We start from the raw sequence: 16898 nt of genomic DNA on the forward strand, positions 1-16898 counted from the left end.
GATTCTGAGCGTGAAACCTGGCGTACGCAAAGTTTTTGTGCGTACGCAGCGTTGATACATGAGGCCCCTGATGAGCTGCAACATTTTGTTTGGCCAGGATTGATTAGATGAGCATGTCATCGGTGTAAACCAGAGATGCCCAAACTAGGGCCCGTGGGCCAAAGTGGATCCACGGTAACCTTTGATTTGGCCCTCCATCCCATCTGAGAAGAGAGGGAGAATGATGGGGAGTTTTGGGGGAAAAGTCTTTAACAGAGATTGTCATTTCTAATACAACATAACTTTGTTTTTTAACTGTTGAGATACAAAAATAAACAAACTGAAATTAAACGTTTCAATGAAATGTTGTGAATGAATCAAATTAAATAATAGTCACTTGAAGGAGAGCAGACATTACAGAAGACATCAGTAAGCGAAGGCAAAGTGTATTTTTAGTGTTATAGATGGGATTGTTCATGTTTTATTGTAAGACTTTCATTCATTATAAAATGTATAATTATTAATACAATTAAAGAATTTGAAATGTTGTAAATTACAGTATTCAGTGAATCATGTAAATTATATAATGAATAATAATAATAAATTAGGAAATTACATTGACAATTTTACAGTTTGGTAGATTTACCTCCAGCCCACCACCCTCAGACGAGTTTAGTTTTTGGCCTTTCATAAGAAAAAGTTTCCCTGAAGCACCTCTGAAATAAACTTTAACTAAAAGTTTTAGATTGTGAGCAGGACAGCACACTGGTTCTCCCGCAGCATGTTTGTTCATCATTTCTATCTTAATGTGTTGATCATTTTCTTTTGTGTTTCTGTATTGTGTGAAGGTCAACCAGTCCACAGTTTATGCTGCTATAATCTTTATTCAGTTTTATTCATAAACTATGTACAATATATACACTGTGCTCACGTCGGCTCCAGGTCTCTTGGGTGAAGGTCTCTCAGTGCCGTGGTCTCTTCTGGTCGTTGTGCGTCTCTGGTGGAGATGGGGAGCGGGAACGTTTCCCTCTGGCGTCCTGGACTGAAGATGCTGTACCAGCTGAGGTAGAGGAGGGCAGCGGCTTGGTCTGGCAGAAGGAAGGCCTCTTTTTCTTCTCAGCAGCATAGGCCTCACTGAACAGATCGAGTGCAAACACACACAAGCAGACATAATGTGAGATTTTCACAAACAATAGAACATGCTGCAATGCCAAGTACAGTTTACTCACGCGTCTATGATGGGAATGACGTATTTGCCGCTGCCGTCCATCATGACTCCCTTTCGGTTTGGGTCGTCCACCTCCAACAGGAAGCTGCTGGGAATTCCTGTGCTCCTCCTGATGCGCTTGTGCGGAGCAGAGCTGCTGCCCTGTGAATTCATGAGTGACAGTCAAACGACAGAGCAAACAATCTGACTGATGGAGACAAGAGCTCAAGTTCACAGCAACCATAAGCTTAGAAAACCCAGTTACCCCTTTAGAGGGGCAGTGCCTAATGTGGTGTCCTGGGATCCCACAGTGAAAGCAGACATAGTTGGGTGGAAGAAGCCCAAGCAGTGTCATGGCCTCACTGATGAACATCAGAACCATGAGAATCAGCTCTAACATTTCTCACAAACCAAACCTGTCAGTGTCTGAACGCTCACCTGCTGGAGTAGTAGCACAGACTGGACTGGTACATCACCGCTTTTAGCTTGTCCTCCTCTGATGCCTTTGCCTCAGCTAGATTCTCAGTCTGTTTCACAGGCATTTGCACATTAGAATTTTATTTCACTGATTTGCTCTAAATAAACACCCTCAAATCTCCCTAAGAAGCTGTGTGTTTGTGTGTGTGTGTTTGTGTGTATTGTTGTTTGCTAAACACTGCGTATTGATATTCTGCACTACATGTCATTATGACACCTCAAATGCAAACACTGCAGTTCAATACAGAGCAGCACAGTGGGGTGAATTAATCATTTGTTCAATACCTTCAACAGCTGCTCCAGTGAGAGGAGTGAAGAATCACCTGTTTGAGAAGATTTGGCTGATAATCCAGCTTGATGTCTGCAAAAGAAAGGAGCTTGTGTGACTAAAACACCACAGACAGACTCAAACTCTTGATATAACATCTATCAGAGGATGGTTGCGCTTATTTCACATGACTTACCCAACAAATCTTCTGTTGGAGGACTTCAGTCCAGCCGCAGGGACCCGTCTGATGATGACCGACGTGTTTTTGGGGATGAGAGCATCATCATCTGTGTATTCTGACAGCAAAATAAAGTTTGAATATAGCAATAATCATTTACCATGGTATACTTTGAGCGCCATTAGCATTTTAAAACACTCAGAACATCACTATATGTCACCATCAGAGTCATGATAACACATGTCAGCTTCTACAAGTCTGTCTGATAACACATCTAATGTTAGTGTAGTATAGTTTAAGTGGCTTTTCCTCATCTCACCTTCATCAGTTTGGGCTTTGCTGATCTTCAGCTGGCAGAACTTCAGCCTCTCGCGCCTCATGATCTGCCGCTTCAGCTCTCCCACAGTGATGTTGAGGCCCTCAAACTGGAGCGAGTCGTAGGTGAGCCGACTCTGAAACCTGTAATGAACACAAGACATACTGAATACAAACTACAGTGTGATAACAAGATTCAAACCTGAATGAAGGGAGCAGCAGAGGATCAATCGATGTATCCAACAATCAATAATATCAATAATCTGGGAATCAGTTGCCACGAAGGACGCCGAGATCAGATGCCAATGACAGAGCGAAGTTCAAAACAACACAAAAAGAACCGTTGCCATGGATGCTGATAATCACGTGACGAGGCGCTGAAAAACTTCCGCGTTATTTTCTCATAAATAATAGTGAAATCATTACTATGATAATAATTAAATAAACAGCAGAACAGTTGGACATCTCTGAATAAAATACAGCAGCGTTTCCGTACACGAATGATTCTGGCCTTTGTAAAGAGTCGGACGAGTCAATGAATCAGTAATTCGTGGCTGAATGAATCACTCAAAGCTTCACTCGATTAAAGCGGTCTCTTGCTGCCACCTATTGGCGATTTGTTTTTTCGTTTTTAAAGTAATTTAACACTTTTTAAAGGCACCTTCAAATTTATTTTCTACAAAAGTTTATTTCCGTGTGTTAAAAATGATTTAAAACTCTCTAATCTCATCATTTCCTGCTGCGTTTATAATGTAAATCACTTCATGATTGCCTTTGATCTTCATTATGTGTTAAAATCAATAAAATATTAAAGTTGCCTCATCCAAATCCAAAGTTTAGTTCAAAGCTTTATTATACAGCAATGTGTCTGTGTGTGTGTGTGTGTGTGTGTGTGTGTGTGTGTGTGTGTGTGTGTGTGTGTGTGTGTGTGTGTGTGTGTGTGTGTGTGTAATTGTGGCAGTGGATTACAGTGAATGTAGAAGTGATCAGAAGTGTGTGATATTTATTGTCTCTGATAATCAAAAGAACATTTTAAGAGTCCAAAAGATTTACTGCCTAATGAAGCCTGTTATAATGCAATTATGATGACCCTATAAATCTAGAATGGTCAGAACAATAAAAAATTAGGGAAAGAGATTAATTAGTATTTCTTCTCTTTATTTTGTATGTGTAAGTGCTCCTGGGAGAAAAGTCTGCGTCTCTCTGTGTCGCTCAGGCTGCACTGCAGTGTCTATTCTCAGGTGTGATCCCACTACTGATCAGCACGGGGGATTTGACCTGCTTCGTTTCCGACCTGGGCCGGTTCACCCCTCATTACACGACCTGGTGGTCCCAAGCTCCCCCTGACGCTTCTATGACGATCGCTTCAGCCCCAACTTCAGACACGCCTTCAGTCAAGCGTTCATGCTGAAGCCCCGTGTGAATGGGGCATGAGGCTGCAGATTGCTTGAGCTCAGGGCTTCTGGACTGCAGTGGACTATGTCGATCAGGCGTCCACACTAAGTTAGGTATCGATATGGTGCTCCTGGGGGAGCTCGGGACCCCTAGGTCGTGTCAGGAGGGGTGAACCGGTTCAAGTCAGAGAAGGAGCAGGTCAAAGCCCCCGAGCTGATCAGTGGTGGGATTGCATCTGAGAATAGACACTGCAGTGCAGCCTGAGTAAAGCAGGGAGAAACAAACTTTAGCGTTTGTATTTTACTACTGTGACATGTTTAAACAGTAATCAATAGATAATATAATTTACTAAAATACATTAATAATTAATTATAAATAGGTCATTTATTTTTGTGCAGGTCACTTTAAATTATTTTTTTAAATATATTTTCAATAGTTGTGGGGCTTCGCGTTTGTTTGTTAACATCAAAGACACAAATTACAGATTGTCAACACGGTTATGGTACGATACCGCCTCTCTCTGGAAGATATGAAATTTCAGTAGGAATTCAGTGACTCCATTTCATGACCGCATGGAGGCCAAAATCGGACTGTTTTCAACATCCATGGGTAATAGTATAAAACCACTCTTATACTTGGAGTTTTTACTTTTAATAAATATTTTGTTGAGTATAAGCACTTCATTTAGTGACACAACACATAATTAGGCTGTTCGGACATGGATGGATGTGTTCAGGTTTCACTTAACATTTTAAATCCCCTAGAGTTATTATTATTATTATGTATCATATCAGGCCATTCAAGAATGTAAAGCTTGACAGAGGGCGTGTTTGAAGTTAAGGGCTCACGCGATCATCATAGCAATATCAGCCAATGAAATAAGTCTGCAATCGGTTCTGTCTGAGCTGGTGTATTTGCATACAGTGATCTGATTTGCTGATGCTTCAGTCGACGCTTGAAAAGTTGAGGAGAATCTGATCATCACAGCGATCTCTAGTGGATGAATAATAAAGCCATATATCAAGCCTCCCTCAACATCCCAGATGGATCCCTGTGTTTGGATCTTATGGAAGTTCATTGGGGCCCAAACGCCTGCAACAAACACGTTATAGTAATTTACACGTTAACACGTTGGTACGCGTTGTTTTTTTTTAAACTATCTCATTTTTCAAAGAAATCTCCGCAGCTGGATGACAAGCATTATAATGTCCCAGGCCATCAAACATAACATTCCTGCATAACATGCCTTTCATAACACAAAATATCTGCTACAGATCATTGACTGCAAAACATTTATTGTGATTCAAGTTAAATTACATTATACAATTAAAATGATCAGGTTGGAGAACTTATTAAAGGATGGCTTTAAAAATATGACTAGTTGAAAAAAAACGTGTTAAAACGTACCAACGTTAACGCGTTTGCTGCATATGTTTTGGCCCCAACGACCTTCCATAGGATCTGGTTGGATAAAATTTGATAAAAAAAGACATAAGTCTGGGTAATAGATGATTGGAGTGTCCAATAGTTTTTTTTTGGGTAAATGTATGCCAAAAATTGCATTTAATAAGTTTCTGTAATTTTTAAACAGAAATAAAAATACTATTTTAAAATTAAGATCATATAAATGTGTCCAATTATTTACTGTGTGTGCGTGTGCGTGTGTGTGTGTTTCTTTTTTCTCCCCACAGATTCATTTTCATGATCAATATCACTGCATAAAAAACCTCCGTCTCAAAGCTTCACCCATCCTGTTCGGGTGTGGACCAATACAGAGTGTCATCGGTGAGTCTGTGAGCCAATGAGAAGACGCGATTCCAGCTATCTAGCAAAAGGGCGATGATGCGTCCATGTAACGGGACTCCTCACATCTGCGTTTACTGCCATCAGCCACAAAGCTCATGCTGCTCACGGGAACGAGTGTAAAATAAACTTGAAGGTAAAAGCAACATTTTATCTCTTGCATTGATGGACGATTACAGATGTTTCGGACTTGCTTGAGCAAACACACATGGCTTTTTAATGTGTGTGTGTAGTTGAAATATGTAACATTTACAGCGGCCGCAGCCTTCATGCTAACGCGATTCTTCCTTCTTTGTCACGACAAACAGAAGTAATTCACGCAACACGACAGTGCGTCGCTTGGTTCATGTCAAATGTGAAATTACTTTTTGAAATAGGTGACATGATAAATGTTTCCTGTATGAATAGGTGGGAAATGCTAAGTACTATTTGGACTTGACTTGACTGGGCATTTACGGTGATACAGCGTACAAACACGGTTTAAGACTCTCTTTTTGTTTGTTTTCTTGTTTTCAGATGCAGTTCATGCTGCTTTTTAGCAGGCAGGGAAAGCTGCGGCTTCAGAAATGGTACGTGCCGTTGTCTGACACACAGAAGAAGAAAATCTCCCGTGAGGTCATTCAGATGGTGCTGGCACGCAAACCTAAAATGTGCAGCTTCCTGGAATGGAGGGATTTGAAGATCGTCTATAAAAGGTTGGCAAACGACCTGCATCGCATGGAGGAAACTACAGATACATTGTATTTGGCATTTTCCATGAATTCGGTAGACTTGGGTGTTCACTGATTATTTCAAACGCATTACAGGCACTGACGTTACGCTGTTTTTGTGTTGTGATATATACTATTTATATTTGATAAACTATTAAATGAGATGAAGTTGTCTTTGCAAGACAAGGGGCAAGTTTTTAACACCTTAAATGTAAGTAGGACCCCTTTGAAGCGGTAAACATGGTCCGCCCCAACTTAGGGAGTCTGACCTTCTCTCAACTGTATTCAGCAATTCAAATGACAAGAATGTGATGTTGACATATAATTAGTTAACGTAAGTAAATACATATTTACTGTGTATGATTATTATATTTACTTTACTTTGTAACGATAGTTTAAAATACATTGAATTTGATTTAATTAAAAAACATCTACCAACCCAACCAGCAATGAGGAGAATCACAACCATTACAAACCTTAGATTTGTAAACGTATTTGAAGATTGCAGAAAGTAAAAAAAGGCACAATTGTAAATGGAATTGTTGTGATTTAAAAAATATACAATATGACTATAAATGATCAATTCCAGCATTATGGATGTAACATTTGCAGTAAAAAAAACTCAAAACATAAATTTACATAGAAAGTATGTTACATTATCCGTTTATATTTTCCAGAACCACTAACTAGAGTTAATCTATCAGAAAATACAAATCAGAAAAAAATTTTCTGTAAACATGTTTTGTTCCTTTAAATGAGGAAAATAAGCATGCGTTATAGATGTGACCAAAAAAGTATTCCAGCCTGTTATAAGGAGTGGTTCTTTTTCTCAAAATGTGGACCTTCTTTGCAGTTACTCAACCCATTTACAATGTATGAGATTTAAAAACTGTATTTTAGTGACAATTAAAGCACTATTTTTAGCTGGATTTGCCTATTAGATCATCATCATAACGAAACATTTAATGTACCAAAATATTTCCTAAAGATTTAGAATAAAGAAAATGAATAAATACTTATTTTAAAATACAAATTTATTACATCATAAATCATTAGAGAAAAAAAATAGGAATCTGCTTAAGTTTTAAATTAAAAAACTGCCTTAGCCAACAAAATGGCCAGAACATTCAACTATCTTCAGTCAGAATTTGGCTATTTGAATATTAAAAAATTAAAACATAATAATAATAAAAGCTTCACAATTTTTCTAGCCTCTCCTGTAAAAAAAAGTACATTTGATTTGATTGAAAATTCAAGGATAACAAAAATAGCCATATTAGTTTTTCAAATTAATTTGAACATAGCATTTTGCTTGGTCTTAAAGCCTTTTTTAATGGATTAATTTCACTATTTATGATGGCATAGCAGTCAAAATAAGACACATGAGCTCATGTATGGAACAAATTTTGGACCTTTGTTATTGAGGGGTGGGTCTTTCGAACCACCGAACCCCCCCTGGCTACGGGCCTGGTATGCAAGTTTGCAGTTTACAACATGTTTTTTAGAAATTCTGTGAATTAAACTGCACAACCCAAAAACAATAATGCTATTCAAAAGGATAAGAGTTGGCTCTCTATAGAACAAACATGATTGATTTTATTTTATTGAATATTTTTGCATTTATGCGGTAAAAGCTTTGTTATGGATGTGAGATCCTTTCTATTATGGATGTGACCAATGTGAAATCGTCATTACTGTGACTTTGGTAAATCAAATAAAATTGTTTAAAAACATGGACAGAGAAAGTTTTGAGTATTTCGAAAAAGCTGTAAAATACTTGCTTACACACACAAAAAACAACAAATGGTTTCAGTATTTTGGTGAAAACTTACATTTTGTCATGGCAAGGTTGACAATTGCATGGAATTGCTTAAATATAACAACATTGTTAAGTCATTCCAAAGCATTTACAGCATTATAAGCAATCTAGACATTAAATCTCAATGTAGATCTGTCTGTAATGATTTCTACATTATTTTGGAGCAAATAAATTAGATATTTGACTCTTAAATCCTGACTATTCTGAAGTTTATATGTGGAAAGTGTAATTTCATGTAAAGCCTGAGAATGGTTGAGTTGAAAAAAGTAAAAGTAAAATTTTTACTGTCAACTCCTAACTTTGTTTATTGGATTGCCCAATACTAATTGGATTACAGTGTATAAGAAAGCAACAGCCACATTGTAACGTTATTTAAATGTTATCAAGAAAGTGGAAAAGAATATCTTTTCAGAACAACACTATCTTCTTTCTGATGGTGTGTAAGTGACAGATTTGCACTGCGGTCAGATTAAAAGAGGAACAGAAAAAAGGCTTTTTGATTTCGTTGTACAGTAAGTTAAGCTTTATTTCACATTTCAGATATGCCAGCCTGTACTTTTGCTGTGCTGTGGAGGACCAGGAAAATGAGTTGATAACTCTGGAGATCATCCACCGATACGTGGAGCTGCTGGACAAGTATTTTGGCAGTGTGAGTTTTTTGCTAATATTTGCTATTCAGACTCGAGCAGCTGGTGTTTATCAGATGTTAAATGAGCAGTTCACCCTAAAATCACATCATTTATTCATCCTTGTTTTGTTTCAAACTCCAAAACCATAAGGGCTTTAAATAAAACCATCCATATGGCTATATTCCAAACTTTCTGAAGCCAGATATTAGCCTTGTTTGATGAACAGAAGGAAATTTGAGCTAGGCAATCTGTTCTAAATAACTTCAATGTGTTTTGAATAACATAGACTTAGACATCATTTCAAAGATGTGAAAATAAATTCTTACAATAGTATTAGTAAAAAAGCTAAATATTACAATACAACACAATACAACACAACACAAAACAATTTTAACCTTTTCATGTCCGAATAGGAATTCTTGGAATATCTAGGAATTTAGTCCGACTCATACTAATCTACATTAAGCCATAATCACAACAATAATCCTCAAATAACTCCATCATTGTCATCTCATTCTTATCTTATACACTCTTTCACACATGTATATCAACTGTTATTGTAGAAACGCCAGTCAAATCTGTTCTTTTTCCATATCCGTTCTGAAAACCATATGTTTATATTGCTTTTTGAACAAAGTCAAACTCGGTCATTGCTTGTGCTCTAGTCTGTTCCACAGATTCACTCCACACAGAAATACAAAAATGAAAAGATGATGTTTACACTCTCTCCTAAAATCACTCCTTTCCTCCTCATTAATAAACCATTTTGAATATTAACAGGAAGCAAATTATTCTTTGCTTTTATACTTTATTTCTGCTGTTTGAAAATGAAACTAATAAATATATTTTATTATCTTTGATTAAAGAAATCTCCATAGCCAATTTTATAAATCTGTATTGCTCTTTTTTTCAGCATCGATAATGATGATAATCTACATTTATATATGTTGCCCTAAACCTCTGAGCAATAATTGAAATCTGCTAATATTATTGCACTATAAATTATGTGGAGTGATTTGTGGTTCCTTTATTCAAAACAGAGACACTTTAGTTTATTATGTACGGGATTTATGTGAGATTTTCAACTTAATTTATTATTTATTATCACCCCACAAATGTATTTTTCTTTATTCTTTTTACATCCATAGAATCGCCATCAAACTCTTTCGATATCTATACCATTTCTTTTGTATATGAACTAGAATACTCTTAAAATTTTTGCTAAACACCATACATTTTGTTTTATTACATATAATGATAATTTATTTTGGTGGCGAGGTGGCTCAGTGGTTATCACTGTAGACTCACAGCCAGAAGGTTGCTGGTTTAAGTCCCAGCTGGGCCCGTTGGCATTTCTGTGTGGAGTTTGCAAGTTCTCATCGTGTTCGCGTGGGTATCCTCCGGGTATTCCGGTTTCCCCCAAAGTCCAAAGACGTGGTAAATGGGAATTGGATGAACTAAATTGGCAGGATCGTATAAGGGCATGTATGTATGTATGGGTGTTTCCCAGAAAAAAAAATTATTGAACGAATGATAATTCTATCAAACCACTTTTTTTAGTTTGCTTATTTCAAAATTAATAGTCTCTGATAACTTTTAAATTTCCCCAAGAACAGAACAATATTTGTCATCTGCAATTAAAATAACATTACTATTTTTGACATATTACTAATATAAATTATAAAAAGTAAAAATAAATTTGGATCGAGTACTGACCCCTCTGAAATACTGCAAGTGATGCTCAAGCATGTAGATGATTATTCTCCCAACTCACTCACGGTAGATTCTTAAGAGGCATCAGCGTCAACGCTTGATGGAGGGCCTGTCGGAAGTTGGGGCAGATGCAATCGTCTTATTTGCATAAATCGATCTAGGGTGCATTTCCGAAAACCATCGTTAGCTAGCTAAGGCTGCAAGTTCCATCGCTACAGACATTTGCCGTTTCCCAAATCCATTGCTCCAATGAACATTCGCAAACTGCGTGGCAAACTTGTATGCTTGCAACTACACCTCTAGAGCTGTAATTAGAAGCATAGTTTCTGCTTGTGTTCTATTCCCTGTTATAACCCCTAGGCCCTATTAATTTAGAACATTCTATAAATTAATCTTGCAATGATTAAAAAAAGTACAATAAAGTCATCTCTTTTAAGTGTAATATGCTTTCAAAGTATTTTTACAGTTCAGTTTTTAGCAATCTTCATGTTTACAATTGCGCTCCCTTCGTAAAGCACTTTAAAAACATTTATGCCATTTCAAACTCAGCTGTGGCTAATTATGAAAGCTATAGGTGCCCTTTTATTTAAAAGTGGAATTTAGGCTGTTACGTCTCCAAAGCTTGTGAAACAATATACATACATACATACATACATACATACATATAAAGTCAGAATTATTAGCCCCCTTTGAATATTTTCCTAATGATTTTAAACAGAGCAAGGAATTTTTCACAGTATGTCTGATAATGTTTTTTCTTTTGGAGAAAGTCATATTTTGTTTTATTTTGGCTAAAAAAAAAAGCAGTTTTGAATTTTTTAAACACCATTTTAAGGACTAATATATTAGCCCATTTAAGCTGTCTTGAAAGTGTCTTGAAAAAATATCTAGTAAAATATTATTTACTGTCATCATGACAAAGATAAAATAAATCAGTTATTAGAGATGAGTTGTTAAAACTATTATGTTTAGAAATGTGTTGAAAAAATCTCTCTGTTTAACTGAAATTGGGGAAATTAATATTATTATTATTATTAAGTAGGATTTTTTATTTCTTAATAAATAGGCTACTGTAAATTAGGCTTACAACCATTAACGATTTATATGATTTCTATATGAGATTAGAATATGAGTTAGCTAAGTGATTTTATATGGAATATTCTCAATAATATCTGTAAAGGAAACATGTATAAGTCCTATATGTGTCATTTACATATATTTCAATTAATATGAAATATGGGGAAAAAGTGCATGTTTTTACAAAAACTAATGGAATTTTTAAAAATAGTGTATGCATTTAAAACAATTTTTTGCACAAAGTTATGGGGTTTTTCTTAGTAGTTACTCTACCCCGTTTAAAGCATCGTTATGGGCGTTTTGCAGTATAACTTAACATGGGTCAAACGATAGATCTGTGACAGAGAAACTACGGTTTTGGGAAACACTCGTCCCTGCATCGTTCTATGCATCATACTATGATAGTTAAGCTACAAGTTATGCCGTTGTTTGGGAAACGCACCCATGATTGGCTGACGCTTCCAAAGCGCTTAAAGTTGAGAAATTCCCAACCTCTGCAGCGAGCGCAAATCCATAATTCAGTTCGGCAATGTTTGACGTCACCCATTCAAAGTGAATGGGAAGCATTGACGCTGATGCCCCATGTGAATCACTCACTATCAGATTAGTCTTGATTAATCAGGGGTCACCACAGCAGAATGAACTACTAATTACTTTGGCATATGTTTTATGCAGTGAGTGCCCTGCCAGCCACAACCCAGTGCTGGGAAACACCTATAGACCATTTTAAGGGATGTAAACAAAAACAATGTTCCCAATGTATTTCCTGATTGACATTTTTAATTTCTATAGCTTAGAGAGAATCCAAAAAGAGCCACATATTGATAAATAATGTTATGATAGCTGTTCTAACATAAGGTTATGAATAAATCTTGCTACAGTTATGAAATAGTTTGATAACAAGCAGGAAATGTTCATGAGCCAATGACATGACCACATTGAAGTCTATACACTCTCATTCACACACATTCATTCACCATGGCCACTTAATTAGGTTTTACCCAATTCATCTATGCCACGTCTTTGGACTGTGGCGGAAACTGGAGCACCCAGAGAGAACCCACTGGAACATGGGGAGAACTCACAATCCAGTAGTAAACCCAATATTACTTCAAATTCTAGACATAGTAGCTAATGACCAATAGATCCTTTGAAAAAACTCTTGCGAGTGCTCATTGTGATGCTTTTTGTGTTTGAACACTAGGTGTGTGAGCTGGACATTATCTTCAACTTTGAGAAAGCCTATTACATTCTGGATGAGTTTATACTGGGCGGTGAAGCCCAAGAGACATCGAAGAAGAACGTTCTAAAGGCCATAGAGCAAGCGGACATGCTGCAGGAGGTGAGAAACACAGACACTGCTTGTTCTGAATCTTGGATTTATTTAGTGAAGATATAAACTAAAATCTGATTCTCATCTTTAACAGGAAGCCGAGACACCACGTAGTGTTCTGGAGGAGATTGGACTGACATAAATGTCGAGAGCACATCCTACTCCAAACGCATCTTACTGTCTTTTTTTCTGTGGGCATTTTCTCCAAGTCTGTATTTTAGGTTAGCTTGCAGGCTAAAGTAGTGTTTAACATAATCAACACTTCCAGCATTACCCATATAGACTCTTGTATTTCTACTGCCAAACATCTGAGGGAATCGAGCACATGGAAATATTAATCTCAGTAGTTATGCAAATTCCCCATAGCGTTCGACTGTTTGGATTAGAATGCGTGTAGCAAAGGTTAGCGTTAGCATTAGCATCCCCACAACTTTCCATCTTCTCTGATTTCAAACATTACCTCTCACCTTCAGCTGCCTTAAAACACTCATCTCCAGCTCACACTGTAACTTATGCAACTCTCTGTAGTTCCAAGTCAGCAGTTCTATACTGAGATTTGCTGAAGTGTTACGGACCAAACCATTTATTTCGCTTCAAAGGGGAACCATAGATAATGTAAGCTGAACACTTAGACTTTTAAGGGATAAATTGTATTAACTAAGGCACAAGTAAACACAACAGTATTAGTAAATTCTTGACCAAAAACACTGTAATAATTTATTCCTGTAAACATAATTGGTATTTGCCTTTTAAAGAGATAGTTCACCCAAAAATGAAAATTTTCTTATCCTCCATTTTGTTCCAAACATGTTTGAATTTCTTCTTAAACACAAATGAAGATATTTTGAAGAAAGCCTTCGACTTGGTATTTGTTTCTCCTATTATGAGAGTCAATAGTTACAGGCTTTTTAGCATTCTTCAGAATATCTCTATTTGTGTTCAACAGATTAAAGAAACTCATAAAGGTTTGGAAGCACTTGAGGATGGATAAACTGAATAAATTTTCATTTCTGGGGTGATCTATGCCCTTTGAACCACTGTTTTATTTTCAATGCCAAAGAATCTTCTCCACCATCTTCATGCCTTTTTCCCTTAAATTCATCTTTATTTTGTTTGACTTTGATTCTCTGACGTCCTGTTGAGGACACGTGTCTTTTGAAGCTCTATATAAACAAGAATAAAAGTCAGATGATTGCAGCATGTTGTCCAAATCTTTGGCAATATCTTACTAATAAAGAATATAATTAAATATGCAGACTAGTTATTCTTTGCTTCAGCATGAAATGAAACGTCACTGTTTTGTAAATGCATCTTAAAGGGATAGTTCACTCAAAGATATAATGAAGTAGTTCTAAACTTTTATTGATTTTATTTCTGTAAAAAATAAACAAGATAAGGGGTGGCAGTCATTAGCTTTGTTTCCATCTAACAATGCGAATTAAATGTGTGCACAAAACTGAAATATCGCAAGAAAGATGTGCAAAATAACCTAGAGAATAGTGTTTCCATCCAACGAGTCAAACAGAACAAAATCGTCACTTCCTAATTAACTGGCCAAATATCAAAAGTAAACTAAATTGATTTTGCAGCTGCGTGAATCTTTTCTTTATTTAATAACTGACTTGTGCCTCAGGAGACAGTATGTCGACACGGAATGAGTGCGTAGCGGTGTTTGATGGTGTGAGACACTGTCAGATGTTTTACAATGTGCTCAGTCTGCTGGTTTGTCACCTGATTGTCTCATAAGAAAACCACATGACTTTTTTAATGCTCATACTGTAATTTGTTTGGTAAAAGTGTTTTCATTGTAGTTTATACACATTTTTTCTTTTAAATTATTCTTTTAGGATTTATTTTTAAATGTGGGTAGGATAGTGGAGGTTACAGACAGGAAAGTATTGGGAGCAAAGGACCTCGAGCCAAGAATCAAAATTGCCGTGAGCACCATGGTGCTATTTATCAGCGCATTTATATTTTTTTATGCCCATATCAGAAATGCGCATTTTTATTCTTCACTTTCACCAATTGGTAGTTTTTTTTTCTCACCGCTGTTGCCTCTGGCTTGCATAGTTTGGGATTTGTAGAACTGCGCATCGATAGATTTGCTTTTCAGTGTTTGGACTCTCAGCAGTGAATACTAAACCACACTGAACTGAACTGAAACTGTTTCAAATCACTATAATCTTCTGTGAAGCTGCTTTGACAATCTACATTGTGAAAGCGCTATAAAAATAAAGATGAATTGATCTGAATCAATGGTAGGAACACAAAATACTATGGAAGCCAGTGGCTGTTTTACAACATTCTTCAATTTATCTTCAAAAGAAACTCAAATAGGTATGAAACATTGGACGGGTGACATTATTTTTGTTTTTGAGTGAATTGCCCCTTTAATGAATTTGAGCTCACATTAAAATGTTTTCCTGTCCCTATCCTACATTTTTATTTCTTTACAAAAATATGTTTTACTCTGACGCACACAGATGAGCCGAAACATCACATACGCTGAAGAGTGAACTCTGCAGGACCCCTGAAGGTGTCCTGTGATATCTGGCTTCAAGTATTGGCAGAACACCCTATCGTTCTGTAGATCATAATGTGGATTTATTCTGGATCTAACTTGTTCATTCATTCATTTCCTTTTCGGCTTGGTACCTTTATTAATCAGGGGTTGCCACTGTGAAATGAACCGCCAACTTATCTAGCATATGTTTTACACGGCAGATGCCCATTCAACTGCAAGCCATCACGGGGAAACACCCATACACTCTCTTTCACACACATACACTATGGAAAATGTAGCTTATTCAATTCACCAATAGCGTATGTCTTTGGACTGTGGGGGAAACTGGAGCACCCGGAGGAAACCCACACCAACACAACATGTAAACTCCACACAGAAATTCCAACTGACTCAGCAGAGGCTTGAACCAGTGACCATCTTGTTGTGGGGCAACTGCGCTACCCACTGCACCACCTGGATCTAACTTGTTGACCTGCAAACCTCACAGATGTTCAACTGGATTGAAATCTGGAGAATTTGGAGAGCTTGAATGTATTCTATAAAGCAAGTTAATTTACTTACACATTATCCAACGACATGGTGGCTTTGTGATTAGCACTGTCACCTCACAGTAAGATCACTGGTTCGAGTACCGGCTGGACCACTTGGCATTTCTCTGTAAAGACTGCATGTTGTGATTGTGTGCGTTTCCTGCAGGTCGCTCCGGTTTCCCTCACAGTCCAAAGACATGCGCTATAGGGGAATTGCATAAACTAAAATTGGCCGTAGTGTAGGAGTATGTGTGTGAATGGGTGTTTCCCAGTACTCAGTTGTGGCTGGAAGGACATCTGCTGCTAAAAACATATGCTGGAACAGTTCATTCTGATGTTGTGACCCCGGATAAATAAGGAACTAAACCAAAGGAAAATGAATGAATGGATAAATAATGTTGAATTCTGGGTTGATTAACCCTAAACCTGCTTACACAAAGTATGATAGATCCAAAAGCAGTCTTAGGAATAATTCAGTCAACTCTGAGTATGTTAGCCCTGAACACAAAAGACTTTCCATATACCGAATAATATCATAAATCCCCATTGAAATACATGTCAAAAAGTAAAGTGCCACACCTCTTCTTCTTTTAAATGGCGTGTTATTACTAGGGCTTATCTGCCATATTAGAATTATCTTGAAGCCTTGATCTTAAATCATTTCAAAAAAAGTTTTTTTTTTTTTTATTGGGAACAAGATGCTAACTACACATGCCAAAAATGGCTGGTCTACCATTTGTTTAAAGGTGATTTATATTTATATAAAAAATTACAAAAGCAATATATTTAATCAAAAAATGGTTAACACTTTACATGAAGGGATGTTCATTAGACCTTTATAATCATGACATGACTTGTCATTAATGTGAATGAGATTTTATGCCTGCTTATGACAGTTGTAATTATGTTACATGCTATGGTTATGACAAATTAACATAAAT

At 36.8% G+C, this 16898-nt stretch overlaps 2 protein-coding genes and 1 pseudogene across 3 annotated transcripts; 2 read left to right on the forward strand and 1 right to left on the reverse strand.

Annotated features, from left to right (window-relative positions):
- Positions 1–843: 843 nt before the first annotated feature.
- LOC141375068 (E3 ubiquitin-protein ligase RBBP6) lies at positions 844–2734 on the reverse strand. 2 transcript variants are annotated; one of them, XM_087273424.1, is made up of 7 exons: positions 2429–2734; positions 2128–2227; positions 1949–2024; positions 1625–1713; positions 1452–1548; positions 1209–1348; positions 844–1113 (listed from the first exon to the last, which is right to left on the reverse strand). In XM_087273424.1, exons 1-7 carry the CDS (start codon positions 2586–2588, stop codon positions 942–944), a joined length of 834 nt encoding a protein of 277 aa, XP_087129550.1. In that variant the 5' UTR covers positions 2589–2734; the 3' UTR covers positions 844–941. The 2 variants fall into 2 exon arrangements, with proteins under 2 accessions (XP_087129550.1, XP_087129551.1); XM_087273425.1 differs by lacking the exon at positions 1452–1548.
- A 1095-nt stretch (positions 2735–3829) lies between these two features.
- Positions 3830–4108, forward strand: LOC147834752 (signal recognition particle RNA; annotated as a pseudogene).
- Positions 4109–5712: 1604 nt separating this feature from the next.
- ap1s2 (adaptor related protein complex 1 subunit sigma 2) lies at positions 5713–14152 on the forward strand. Its single transcript, NM_205558.1, has 5 exons — positions 5713–5758; positions 6139–6317; positions 8692–8800; positions 12775–12912; positions 12998–14152. Exons 2-5 carry the CDS (start codon positions 6139–6141, stop codon positions 13043–13045), a joined length of 474 nt encoding a protein of 157 aa, NP_991121.1. The 5' UTR covers positions 5713–5758; the 3' UTR covers positions 13046–14152.
- The last annotated feature ends 2746 nt before the right edge of the window (positions 14153–16898 follow it).

Source organism: Danio rerio, chromosome 11, assembly GCF_052040795.2.
Source record: "Danio rerio strain M-AB ecotype USA chromosome 11, GRCz13ab, whole genome shotgun sequence".
NCBI classification, from domain to species: Eukaryota; Metazoa; Chordata; class Actinopteri; order Cypriniformes; family Danionidae; genus Danio; species Danio rerio.